General features: G+C 34.0%; 1 protein-coding gene across 1 annotated transcript in view; it reads left to right on the forward strand.

The window, feature by feature from the left end:
* The first annotated feature begins 1051 nt into the window (after positions 1–1051).
* rab10 (RAB10, member RAS oncogene family) overlaps positions 1052–13376 on the forward strand; it is an 18294-nt gene continuing 5969 nt past the window's right edge. The window contains exons 1-4 of the mRNA XM_015041741.1: positions 1052–1225; positions 9135–9195; positions 11141–11279; positions 12766–12855. Of these exons, the coding sequence (XP_014897227.1) occupies positions 1099–1225; positions 9135–9195; positions 11141–11279; positions 12766–12855 (417 nt within the window). The 5' untranslated portion in view covers positions 1052–1098. The remainder of the gene's footprint in view (positions 1226–9134; positions 9196–11140; positions 11280–12765; positions 12856–13376) is intronic.

Consider the following 13376-nt stretch of genomic DNA (forward strand, 5'->3'; position numbering starts at 1 on the left):
GCATAACTTGCGTCAGTTCTGAAGCAAAATCTTCCACCTCTGTCATAATATTCAAATGTAAAACAAAACAAAAGTCTTCCGACGCTTTTTATAAGTGACCCCAAAGGTTCATCGTGGGGAAACGCCCGTAAAAAAGAACCGAAGTACTTATATGACATCACTTTGCCTGACTCACAGCTGGGATGGTCACCTCACCAAGTGCCAACTTGCCATGAAAACACACCCGAGCGGTCAGAGATCCGCATGAAACTGGCGTCCATGTTGGCTCAATGGGGGGTTTTTACACTGGGAGGCAAAGGGACTTCTGCGCCGTAATGTCAGGGTGATTCACGCAGTAACATTTGGCCTATCGGTCACGCTAAAGCACGCTCCTTGACTGGTTGAGCTTTACAGTTTCAACCAATCACAGTAAGCTATACCACCAAGTGGCAGATTCAGTAACCAATCAAAAGCTTATGTTTTGACAGAAGGTTGGGAGAAGGCGTGTCCATTGGTCCAGGGAGTCGCCGCTGTGGCTCCTATTCGAAGGCGACGGCGGTCGTCTGTATTTCTGCTCTAATCTCATCTGAAAAGCTAAATTACACCTAGCAGACAGTGAATTTAATTTACTTTCATGTTTGGTTTATTCCCAGTTCTTCTCAGTCGAGCTCTCGGCGGGGCTCTGGAATGACGACGTGTGCGGAGAATTTGAATTAGCTCGCAGTTAGTTTGAAGAAAGAGTGAGTTGGGGCAGAGACGTAGAGAGAAGCCATTTTGTCCCGACTGTGTGGGAGAAAAGAGAGTGGAAAAGAGGAATCACACGGGAGGAGATACCATTTTTTTTTTTTGCTTTTTGTTCTCATGTTGTAAGAGAAGAAACAGTTCGGGATATATCAACTTCTTGGACACGTATTTGGGTTCTTTATTTGGGTGATATTTTAGCCTACTACTAGCTCGCCAAAGCTAATCAACAAATCCCAGATTGTTAACTGTTAACAGCCAGGAGGGCTGGAGCGGGTTGGTCAAGTTGGCCACGGAGCTGGAATTAGACTTCACGTAGCCGTGCTAGTTTGTCCTTTGTTTCTGTTTGTATCTGGGTGAACACATAATTATTTTTCAATGGCGAAAAAGACGTACGACTTGCTGTTCAAGCTGCTGCTGATCGGCGACTCGGGTGTGGGGAAGACCTGCGTGCTGTTCCGCTTCTCTGACGACGCCTTCAACACAACCTTCATCTCTACCATAGGTAAGAACTCCAGATGACACACACAACTGGGCTTGTAGTTGGAGGTGTTGCTGATAGTTTTCGACCTCTGTCGGAGGTTTTTGACTGCTGGGAAAGTCATCTGACCCCCACCATGCAGCTGGAAATGGTAGGCAGGACATATTTGGTTAGCTGCTTTGCTAGCATGCATCGTTTCTCCAGGCCTCGGATTGTTCTTTAAAAAACCTATGGGATGATCCATAACCCCTGTTTTTGTTGCTTCTTATTTAAGTGAATAAAACATTGTGATAGTTTACGTTCACACCGGCTCTAAGTGTTAGTTAATGTAGAGGTATTTTTTGTCATGTCAGTGGCTAACAACGACGTGTTGGTAGCACTGCAGGGCGGCCATACTGTGACTAACTCTGAAAACTATTCCTCAAACCAAATGACAAGCATTAGCTTCTCCAATACAGCCAGATAATAAATATTCTTTCTTTGCTTTTACAAATTAGACAGTATCTTTTGCAGATGTATGTAAATTTGTTTATAAAAGCCACCACTGTCAATGCCACAGAATAAAAGCTCATTACAAGCAACACTCAAAAGAATTATATATCCAATTGAAAGGACATTACAATAAAATTATACAATGCTAAGATAATGTCTGTAGTTTTTAAACAAACAGCTGCAGCAGTTTTTGTTGTTAATTTACATAACAACCTGTTATTCATCACAAAAATTAGCATTATTCCTAATAGGTTTAATAGGTATTAGCATAAAATTGTTTACAAATGCATCAAATAAATTAGAAAGTGGGTCAACCACATTTATTACCATCATTTGTTGCGCTTTTGAGATGTATGCAGATTTTGTCAGAATTAGAAAAGCTGACGAAAAGAGGACTGATTCGATCAAGTCGTTTTGTTAAATAGCATGAAAACATAAACTATTTGGGTTATTAAAAAATTGTACCTCTATTCTGACAAATAAAAACCTTGTTTTATAGGACTACACATTTTTGTTATGTTGCTAACAGGAAGTAAAGAAATAAATTGAATTCTAGGTGTGTTTTTTGACAGGGATTCTAGCAATCTAGACTCATAATAGAAAGTAATCTGTTTTAATTATATTGTGAAACCTGCAGCGCAATAACTAGTAATGCTCCCGTTACAAATCAAAAAAGATGCTTTCAAAAAAGGGATAAGCAATGTCAAGGTAAAATTATCAAAATATAATGCAATACAACATAGTTTAGAGCGTTTTTAGCAGTAATAATAAAAGTGGTATAAATCTATCATTACATACAGTTTAAGGTTTTGCAAATCTGCCACTAAAACCTTCATAATCTTTATGTTCAGTCATATTTTGTATCGGTATTAATGCAAACCAATGTTTTTAAACTGTAAAGTTTTTATACTTAAAGTTATAGCTGTCTATACCTTTAAAGTTCTTGCCATGGAGTAATGCAGCACTTCCCTGCCCCACCTGTTGCTGAACACTTTTGGGAAAGTAGTTCAAAATGTTTTGGGGGTTTACAAATATATATTAGATTTTCTTGTTACTTTTACAGTTGATTTAAGGCTTAATAAAGTATCCTTTTCATAATAACAATAGGTGAAATAATAATTGCCCATCCAAAATTGAAAAGTATAAATTAAAGTAGCATTATTGACACACTGTAGCCTATTTTTGGTAGCAAAATAGATTCCTCTCACCCAATTGTAATTGAGGATGTTGAAATAATTTTTCGTTGTTGTAAGAGTAGAAAATAAAACTTCCAAAAGTGGGAGCAGAAGTAGGAAATGTTCACATTATGATCATTGTTTCATTGTATATCACTAATAATTAAAAACAGTCCAAATTGTTGTTGTTTTTGTTTATAACCTAAAAGCAATATTTATTTCTACTGCTACTAAAATGTTATAACGTTATGATTATTGTAGCTATAGTATTGTAACTGTAATGTATTTTTTTAGTCTTTTGCTCTCTATAGATTAACACAAACATAATTATCTGATAGTAGCTGGTTAATTACTTGGGCTAATTATTAATGTATCCATCCTGCAGTCTGTGTTTGACGTTAATGTGTTTTGTAGCTTGGCATCTTTATTTTTTTAAACTTCATAGAGTGATAGAGTTGCTCTTTTAGTTTCCATGACTTAAATTATTTCAGAACAGCCAAATTTTCTCTGCTGTAAAGAAACATACAGCTGCACTCTGCCTGCATTCTGTAATTATTACATGTTAAGTTAGATAGAAATGTGCATTTTTATTGTCAATAAATACTGTACCTAATACAAAAAAAACTAAGGAGTTTAAACTTTGCATGGTATTTGTTTGTTTTGCTAAAAACTAAATCAGTTTAGTATTACTGGCACACAGATCCACATTTGTTTTGTAAAATATTGCCAATAGGTGACATTGATTTTGGTTTGCAGCCATAGCTGAATAATTAAAACCAGAATATACCACTGGAGACTTTGTTGGGGGGATAAAGGAAACAAGTCAGTTTTGTTAAAATATTTTGGCTACAGACGAGGTGACGTTAACCATAAACAGGTTCTCTGGCTTTAAGGACTTTGTAGCTGTTGCCACAACATGACACAAGATGACTTAATGACTCAATCATTGAAATAAGGTCAACAAAACTCTGTATAACAATTGCAGAATTACATCTGATTGTTGTCTTAAGGATAAACAAACAAACCTGTTGGGTGTATTTAAGCAATTTATGTAGCATTACAAGTTAAAACAGCTTTTTGCAACTGAAAAGCAAAGAAGCTTTGAATTGTGAGTGTATGAATGCCTTAGATCCTCCAGTGGGAGTCATAAACGATCCTCCAAGGTGGCATCATCAGCCTCTTTCCTCTACCTTACTTTACACTTGCATCTAAAATCGCACTTGCATGAGTTAAGTGTCAAAGTATGTCAAATCCCGGCGCAGCCAAAGCGAGGCCTCCATTTACTCTTATTGCTTAAGACCCGCGCTGAGTAGTAATGAAACATTAGAGTGCTCTGACATTATTGTCCCTGATCCTTTGGACTCGGCTTTCGTTTCGACATTTCTTTTTAATAACTTATGTCTTGTTAAGTTATCCTGAGTATAAGCAGCTGTTTCCAGCGGCGTCCAAGTTGGATTAATTTGTCGTAGTTGAGACATGAACTGCTTTGCTGCTGCAGAGCTTGCCAATACATGAAGACTTCTGCCTTTCAGTCTGCACCTTTGCTTCGACTTGTACTACACTGCAAAAACAGAAACTCTTACCAAGTATTTTTGGTCTAGTTTTTAGTTCAAATATCTTGGTACAATTAAAGTAAGACAAAAGTAATTTGCCAGTAACTTTTCATTCTGCATCTTTGCTACGATTTGCAATACACTGCAAAAACACAAACTCTTACTAAGTATTTTTGGTCTAGTTAAGGAATTATCTTTGTAACTTGTAACTTTTTACAAGATATATGAGCTTGTTTCAAGTCAACAATTCCTTAACATTGATAAAAAGGTTCTAGTTCCACAAGCAGATTATTTTTCTTATAACAAGACATCTTTTCAAAGTTATAAGTGAAACCTGACAGTGAAACTAGAACTTTTTCATCAGTATTAAGGATATTTTGACTCCTATATCAGGGTTTCCCTCAGTGTATTATAAGCCTGGCCGGACACCAGGCTTTACTTTTGGGCCCCCACCAGGCTAAGCATTGCTTATTTTTTTGAGTCTTTATACAATGTTTGCATTTTTAAAGGCTTTTAGTTGTTATTCAGGTAATAATATTCCAATCTTTCAATAACACTTAATTATCAAATGATATTTTCAAATTTCCTGTCAACTTTAAACATTTTTAACTCAAACACACAACGGCCCAACCACCGGCCTTAGCAAGTTTTCAGGGGGAAACCTTGTATATCTAGCTGAAAGTTACTAGAAACAAAAATACTTGGTAGGATTGTGTTTTTAAGTGCTCTTTTAAGATTACTTAAAAAGAGCAGAGTAAAACCAATCCTTTAAGATCTTTGTTGTAGTTCTTAAATACAGTCGACCAGCAGGCTTTTCAGTGAGAGGAAAAAAGAACAAGAGTGACCTTTGGCCCTGGCCTGCTGATCTTGGCAGCGGCAGCAGCGTTTTCTGTTTTCATTTATAGAAATGTGGAACTGAATTCAACAGCCTAAAGTCAGCAGAACAGGTTTTAGTTGTCATTGTTTTTTATATATATATATATATATTTTTGTCTTGTTTGTTTTTTAAAGTCGATTGTTTGGTGAAACTCGTTGATGTCTTAGTTGTGAAAGTAGCAGAGCTTAGATGGAGATCTCACCTGAAACCTGTTTGACATAAATAAACTGGAAGCAATGGCACGGCCCATTTTCTCATAACCGCACCGTTCAGGTGTTAAACTAGAAACGCACAGGTCGTAATAAATGTTGTCTCTGTATAACCAGCAATAAACTCAGTTATAACCACTGCTAAACTTTCAAAGTTATTACCAATCAGTGCAAAGGGGAAAACTTTATTGTGTTTTTTATGAGTCCCTCTGGCACGTTCAGCTGCGTTTGGGGGGAAAAGTTTAGGTACTTACCGAAGGTAAATTGATTAGTAATTCACATTTTATGACTTGGATACACTTACACACTCTGCTATAACCACTGGCTCTTAAATAGTGTAAAATATTGCAGTGTTTTTTTTGTGTAAAATTATGTTTCATGTCATTTTTCCTGTGCAATCTGAAAGGCTGCTCGAGTTTTTTCTGCATTTCAGCCCTGATGGTTGTAACATGAAAATTGGTATTTAGCAGAAACTGCTCCCACATGGTGCTGATTTCAGTTTAGGAAACTTGTATTTTTATCTTTGTTCCACCTTTAATTTACATTTGTAAAGTTGCCAGCAATCATTGGAATCAGTCGAAATATTATATGCCGTTTTTTTGTTTTTTGTTTTTTTTTAGTGTTGCTGCCTGGGAAATAATTGCAATTTGAAATGTGTTCCCAAGTGATTCCTTAAGTTATTTTTTAACTTGCTATTTCACTTATTACTTTTATATCTACTGTTCGATCATAAAAAAATCATCCAAAATAAAATATTAAAGTTGGACAATCAAACACATACCATTCTCTTGAAATACTTGCAAAATAAAATATAAACAATAACAGCATGGAAACCAAATTCTATAAATAAGTGTATTTTTTGTGAGCTTGGAATTGGGGCTGAAACGATTAATTGTGATTAATCAATTACTGAAATCAACTAATTTAGTAATCGACTAATCATTAACTGATGTATATAGACTCAAAACAGGAAATTTGCTGAAAGAACAACATATTCAGAATACTAACAAAGCCAAAAATATATCTACAATTAGCATTTTAGATAAAATAAAAAAAACATTTAGTAAATGTTTGTTTTATCTTTACCTTGTTTAAATTCTGTGGAAAAAATATAAGCAGAAAGGACCAAGTTTTTCACATTTTGATTTCAGATTTTTTTTTTTTTTTACTGCACATGCATCTGTTACTACAAATCATTAAAGCAATTCCTGGCAATAAAATGTTTATTTTAATATAAATTTTATTGCATTTTAGGCAATAAAATTATTAATTGCCTAAATAAACATGCATTAGGTAATAAATCTTTATATAATAATAAATAAATATTTATTTATAAGTAAATAAAGATTTTATTACCTCAAATACATTTAGTTAATAAATAATTTATTTAGTAATAAATGTTTATTTATACACGTATAGTATATTATATATCTGATGCCACCTAATAAAATGCAACAATTTATTGGATTTTAGGCAATAAAATGCATTTCTTAATTAAAATAGGAATTGAATTGCTTATTTGCATATTTTATGTATTTTAATATTACATAGAATATTCACAGAATGTGCCTTTTTTAAAAATCTAATTAATCGTTAAACAATCGATTAATCAATCACTAAAATAATCATTAGTTGCCGCTTCACTTGATAAAAATGGACTCTATTAAGATTTGTGGTGAAGTTTCTCCTTTGACTGTATTAACCATGACTACATATGTTTATGACTCCAGATTGTTGTTGTTTTGATTTAAAATTATTCCAAACGCTGTACTGAGCGTAGCTGTATGGAAATCATCTTCCTACCCCTAAATGCAAACTTTGAAAACTGTGTAAAGAGCAGAACTGAAAACCTGGAAGAGGAATGTCGTCTTCCTCCGGCCCAGGTCTCATACCTTTTCAGAGACAGCTGCTTCTCAAAATACCCGGCTGGGAAACCCCCTCTGTCATTATCCAGGCTGCTTTTCTTCAGGATGACCTGGCTCTTGCTTAATATCTTTCTGATGATCTGTCATTTAAAAAATGCTTCCTGGGGGGTTTTATTTCCACAGCAACTGGAAAGTGTCTTGTATTTATGTTTGGAAAGAATTGATCCTCTTTCAGCTTAGATTGTCATTGAAGTCCTATTTTAGGGAAGTATGTCCATTTTCCAGTGAATATCTTTTTTACCCAACTTCCCAATGCTGAGGCCAGTGTTTAAAAATAATGGACTGTTATCAATAAAACTGTCCCTTTTTCTCTATACATCATCCCGGATTATATTATTTATGCGTCTTTTGAAGCAACTAAAACTTTCTTTCCCACTGCTTCTCCCCCAAGGGTGTCCATAATATCTGGTGAGTCACATTTTGGCAGGCAGTTCCTTCGTTATTCTGTGACTCCACCCCTCCTAAAACGCAGCTGTTTCTTCAACGTTTTGACCAGGAAAACGTCCTGACTGAAGCAGAACTGACCAAAAACGAGGTTCACAAGAAGGAATGAATCACAGGGCTTAGACTAGATCTTCAACCAACTCATGAAAACTTTTCTAACTAGTGTTAATGGTGGTTTATTTCATTTTGGTGCTGTACTTTTTCATACTTTTTAAAATTAAATCACTTGACTTTACAATATTTGACCTAAATGTCTTATGAAAATAACCATTGAATGTCACAGTTCTTCCCAAAGTAGCTGCCATAAATTAATTTGTATTATATTCTATCAGAACACCTCAAAACAAAAACACTTATGTTATTAAACAAAAAAAAAGTTTAGTTTAAACTCCTTCCAGAGGGAAGAAAAAGATTTCTATAATGTGAAATATTGTTTGAAATCTACAAAATCATTATCTTTTGATTTTTGTTTTGTTTTGCATGTTTATTTTAACTAACAGTGCTAAAAATAATAAATATGCCAGGGTGGAGATGTATGTATTTAGTAGGACTGAAACGATTAATCGTATCAATCATGGGTGGACCCAATTTATTTTTTTGGTTTTTACCTCGATTTCAGCCTGAGCTTTTCAGGTTAAAGGAACAAACATAACTCTTCAGAATCAAAACGCGTTCTTTCTTTTTCCGCTCATCTTCTTAATCTCTTTTTTTGGCTTTCATCTGACTCGTCTGTTTTTGTGTAATTGCCACAAAACTACACAAACTTCCATCTACCAATTACTTGAGTAATCAATTAATCTGTCAATTATTCTGACGATTAATTGGATAAAAATGTCACATTCTACATATTTTTCATTTAACCACTCAAGCCTTTTTCATACATTAGAAATGCATTGAAAGATGCAAATATACAAATAATTTAGTTCCATATTAAATAAGAAAATAAGAATTCCTTTAGTAAGCCTGAACAGGGTGATTATAAAATTATAAAATGCGTTCAAATGCAAAATTTATAGATATTTTATACAGTTTTGGCTTAATTACAGCTCTAAATGTTTTTTCCCCACCAAATAGCTTTTATATTTTTTTTGTCTGTATATTCCAGTTGACGATTAATCGATTTCAACCAATTAATCACAATGAATTTGATTAATCGATTTCAACCCTACTTCAGTTAATCGATTTTCTTTGTGTTGTCACTCAGATAAACTCGCAAAACTATGTAAAATGCATCCGACACGTCTGTTTTTCTTTACAGGAATAGACTTCAAGATTAAAACTGTTGAATTACAAGGAAAGAAGATCAAACTACAGATTTGGTAAGTCCTTTTTTAAGCTTTTATTTGTAGACTGCCAACTTTTTTATTATTTGTGTGGCTGCTTCAGTTTCCCACTTGTATCATAGTACAACATCTGTTTGACAAAACTCCCTCAAGCCTGGAAGAATGCAAGAACAGGAAATGGTCACCAGGACATTTGCTGCATCATTGTTGGTCCACTACAGATAATTTCCACCAGCTGGAGTTTAACCGTCTGCTTTCCAAGTGCAGCACAGCAGCTGAAGTGTTTCGTCATCCAGTCTTTGGTAGAAACAGAGAGACACGAATAAAACAATAATGGAAATTTTTCCGCTTGTTTTATTTTAATGGATTTATTGCTTATTACATCAGCTTGGAGCCGTCTCTTCTTCACAGTTGGGTTGGTTTATGTCAAATATTTCCAAATGTTTCCATAAAATCCAATCTAGACTTTTAATCAAAATGATTCCATTTATCCTGGTTCTACATGGCAAACATCTGGCTTTGGTGTTTTAATTGGTGAACAATAATCTTGCTGTTAGGGTTCTGTGCACAGCAACAGCCTTAGCAATTAATCAATTAAATAACTAATTTAAAATAAGCTCAATAAGTTGTATGATTGTCTTTTTATGGGTCACTTTTTCTACCAAAGACTGGACGACAAAAAGCTTCGATCTGGTGTATTTGGTCTCAACCAGCCCCTTTTTGAAGGACAGTTTTGCTTACAGAGACTTCAGTATCCTTTTTTTTTTTTTTTTTTCAGTTTTTATATACATTCTTTCTGCAACTCCCCTGAATCTAATTAACTGCTCTTTACCAAACTTGATAGCATGCTGAAGCTGTAATTAACCGTTTTATTCAGCTACGTTGCAGCAGGGATGCATGTAAACATTGCAGGAATCTACTTGTTTAGACTTCTGGCATTCTGGATTAAACCAATTCATTTAACTCTTGGAGCTAAATGAATTTAACTCCTCACGTCCAGTTGAATTAAACATAAAACGTCACATGAACCTCAACAGTCTTGTCAGAAGATAAGATTATGCTGAAAGTTGCCACTGAAATTGAACAATTTTCCTTTTTAATTGGCTTTTTGCAGGTGAAATGCTGAAATTTTAAATTTTTTCCCCTGTTTTTTAGATGCATCAAACATTGAAAGCGTTCAGCTTTTTCAGGTTATGTTCTTGAAATTCGCATCCATACAAGATGGGAATCTTTTTATACCAACAATAACAATGATAATACAGATCTTAATGGCTAATACAGATCTTAATGGCTAAGGGAGATGGATGGTGACACTGGAGTACCAAGGAAAATGTCAGTTATCTGAAGAAGTCGATGCAACATTTACCATTAGTATAATTTGTGATGTTTTCTTAAATTTGAGCAGTATTAGAAAATATTTTGCTCCTGGATTTTCTCCCATGGTTAAAAAAAAAAGTAAAATTATATGAATGGAGAATAAAGATAATTTTAATTCAACCAATTCACAACAAACATACTCACAGCTTGAACGTATTGATTCTAGTCTAAATTGGGAAAATATGATTCAGTTTGATGAAGTTGGATCCTATATTAGTTTATATTGTTTGTCACATGTTCTTTAGTGTGAAACATGAAAACTTTCTCTCTTAATTAGAAATGTTTTGAGTTAATTCACCATGTTTCTGTATCAGATCGGTTGATACTAAACCTCAGATATCGTATTGGAAGTGATTGGTGCATGTGTAAAAACAACATGTGATAAAATGTCATAAATGACTTATAAAGCATTACAAAAAGCTTTAAATATGCATTTAAAATGAAAAATAAGATGTTCTTCCTCTCTAATTTACCCAATTTTGTATGTTTTTGTTTGTAGACGTATAGAAATATATTTTATGTTGCAATTTATTTATTTTTTTGTATTATCTGGAATTTATTTGACGATAATGTAACATTTCTAAGTGAAACTTTTGCTGTGCAGGGACACAGCAGGCCAGGAACGGTTCCACACCATCACCACCTCGTACTACAGAGGGGCTATGGGCATCATGCTGGTCTATGACATCACTAACGCCAAGAGCTTCGAAAACATCAGCAAATGGCTGCGCAACATTGATGAGGTGAGAAACAGAAACTAATGCAGCCAGCAGGACAAAACGGGAATAATTCAGTGGATCTGTGTTGATTAGATGCAGTTTGCAGTTTGTTTTAAAGGCCAACCTGAACTCTTTGCTCGTGGACAGAAAGGACTAGTCGGTGCGTTTTCAGTGGAAAGTGTCGGGCCAAACTGGGCGAGGCCATCTGACCTTGTCATTGTAATTTGTGTCACCGTTGCTGTTTTTAAAGAGGAAAGGAAACAATGAATTTCCTGCTGAGAAGTTGACGTTTCATTTGGTGCTCTAAACCCCAAAGAAGCTGAGATTTTAAAACACTTTTCTCTATTTTATTTGTTGTTAATCTAGTGGACAAAAGCTGTTTGAATAAACTATGGAGCACGACGAACGTCTTCTGTTTCTGACCAACTTTTACTAATTTGATTGAGCAGGAGAGACGTGATGGACTGAGTGTGACTAGTCTGTTTTAATTTAAGCTGAGCTTCGCCTTTAAAACATCAGTAAATCTACAAGTAGTTTCAGATTATAAAAGAATGATTACTATTTGCAGTTTTAGATTAAAATAGTGTACCATTGACACGCTAAATTTAAAGAGGGTAACAGATTTTATATTTTAACTTCAGGCTGGATTGCTAAATCATTTTGAACAGTTAAAAACCAAGTTTTAAATGTAATTCAAGCAATTTTTAATACTTTTTATATTCCTACACTATATACAAATAGGCTAAAGATATTCTTAGAGTATGGGCAAAAGCTAAGTTTCTTATTGTTCAATAATAAACTCTTGGCTTCCTCTTGGTAATGGTTATTTATAGTCTTTATGTTGATGATTAACCTTTTAAATTGCTATATTATTATTTACCATTTATTTTTAGATGTTTTGTGGTAGCCTCAGTATAATTGATATTATTTTTTTATGATTTACCATTAAATTAAATAAATAGTATTTTTATGATGATTAACCATTAAATTAATATTTTTATTATTTAATCTTTTTTAACCAATATTATTGGTAGATATTTATTTGATATTAAATTATTTTTATTTTAATTTATAATGATGATTAAACATTAAATTACTATGTTTATGATTTGACATCATTTTTTTGAGATAAAAAATATAAAATTTGTATTGTTTTCTATTATTTAGCATAATTATTATTTTTTGAATATTTGAATATCTAACAGCTTTTGTTTAAATTGTCATGCATTGTCGCTTTTTCACCTCATTTTTCTGCGCAACTTTAATAATAATTTGGGATTAACTAATAAATCTAATCACAGATTGCTGTTTGTGCATTGAAAAAGTTTAGTGTTCAATAATTTAGTCCAGATTTGACAGATTATTAGATGGGAATTATCGAAGACGTTCAGCATGCCAAAAATATCACTCAAGTTTTGTTTTTGCTTAGGATATTTATTAGCAAAATAAATCTTGGAATTGTCCTTATTAAAAGAAACAATTTCTAAGAAACAATTTCCTCTGTTTCCAGCATGCAAATGAAGATGTTGAGAGAATGCTGCTAGGCAACAAGTGTGACATGGAGGACAAGAGGGTTGTACCGAAAGCCAAGGGAGAGCAGGTGAGCCGATCGACCCACCTGAGCCGTTCCCCATCAGTGTTCTCTCTGTTGATTGGCTGATTTGTTGCTGCTGCTTTTCAAGCTCAGATTATTGCAGAACATTTGGGAAAATGTTCACCATATGTGATGTGTTGGAGATTATCACATAGATTATAGTCTTTTAACACAAACTATGAGAACATTTTCACATTTTGATTCAGCTGCTTCAGCTTAAAATCCACAGCTACATTGTCACAACATAATTTGCTGCATTATATTAAGCTTTGCGCAACATAATTTATCCTGCAAAAATAACTTTATAATTTACTGCTGAGCCAACGGCTACCAAAAGGATCCACATAAAAATGGATATTACAGGTAATTAATTATGTTGCCAGCAGCTAAAATTGTGTTATTTGTTGCTGTAAGTGGGGTGATAAAAGCTCTTAGGCAATCAGCACTTTTGAGGAGTAACTTTCTGAATTGCTGTATTAAATTAGGCCTGAACCGATTAATTATATTAATTGCAATTAATCGATTAA

This window comes from Poecilia latipinna, unplaced genomic scaffold (assembly GCF_001443285.1).
Source record: "Poecilia latipinna isolate Pla-1442-1.1 unplaced genomic scaffold, P_latipinna-1.0 Scaffold567, whole genome shotgun sequence".
Lineage (NCBI taxonomy): Eukaryota > Metazoa > Chordata > Actinopteri > Cyprinodontiformes > Poeciliidae > Poecilia > Poecilia latipinna.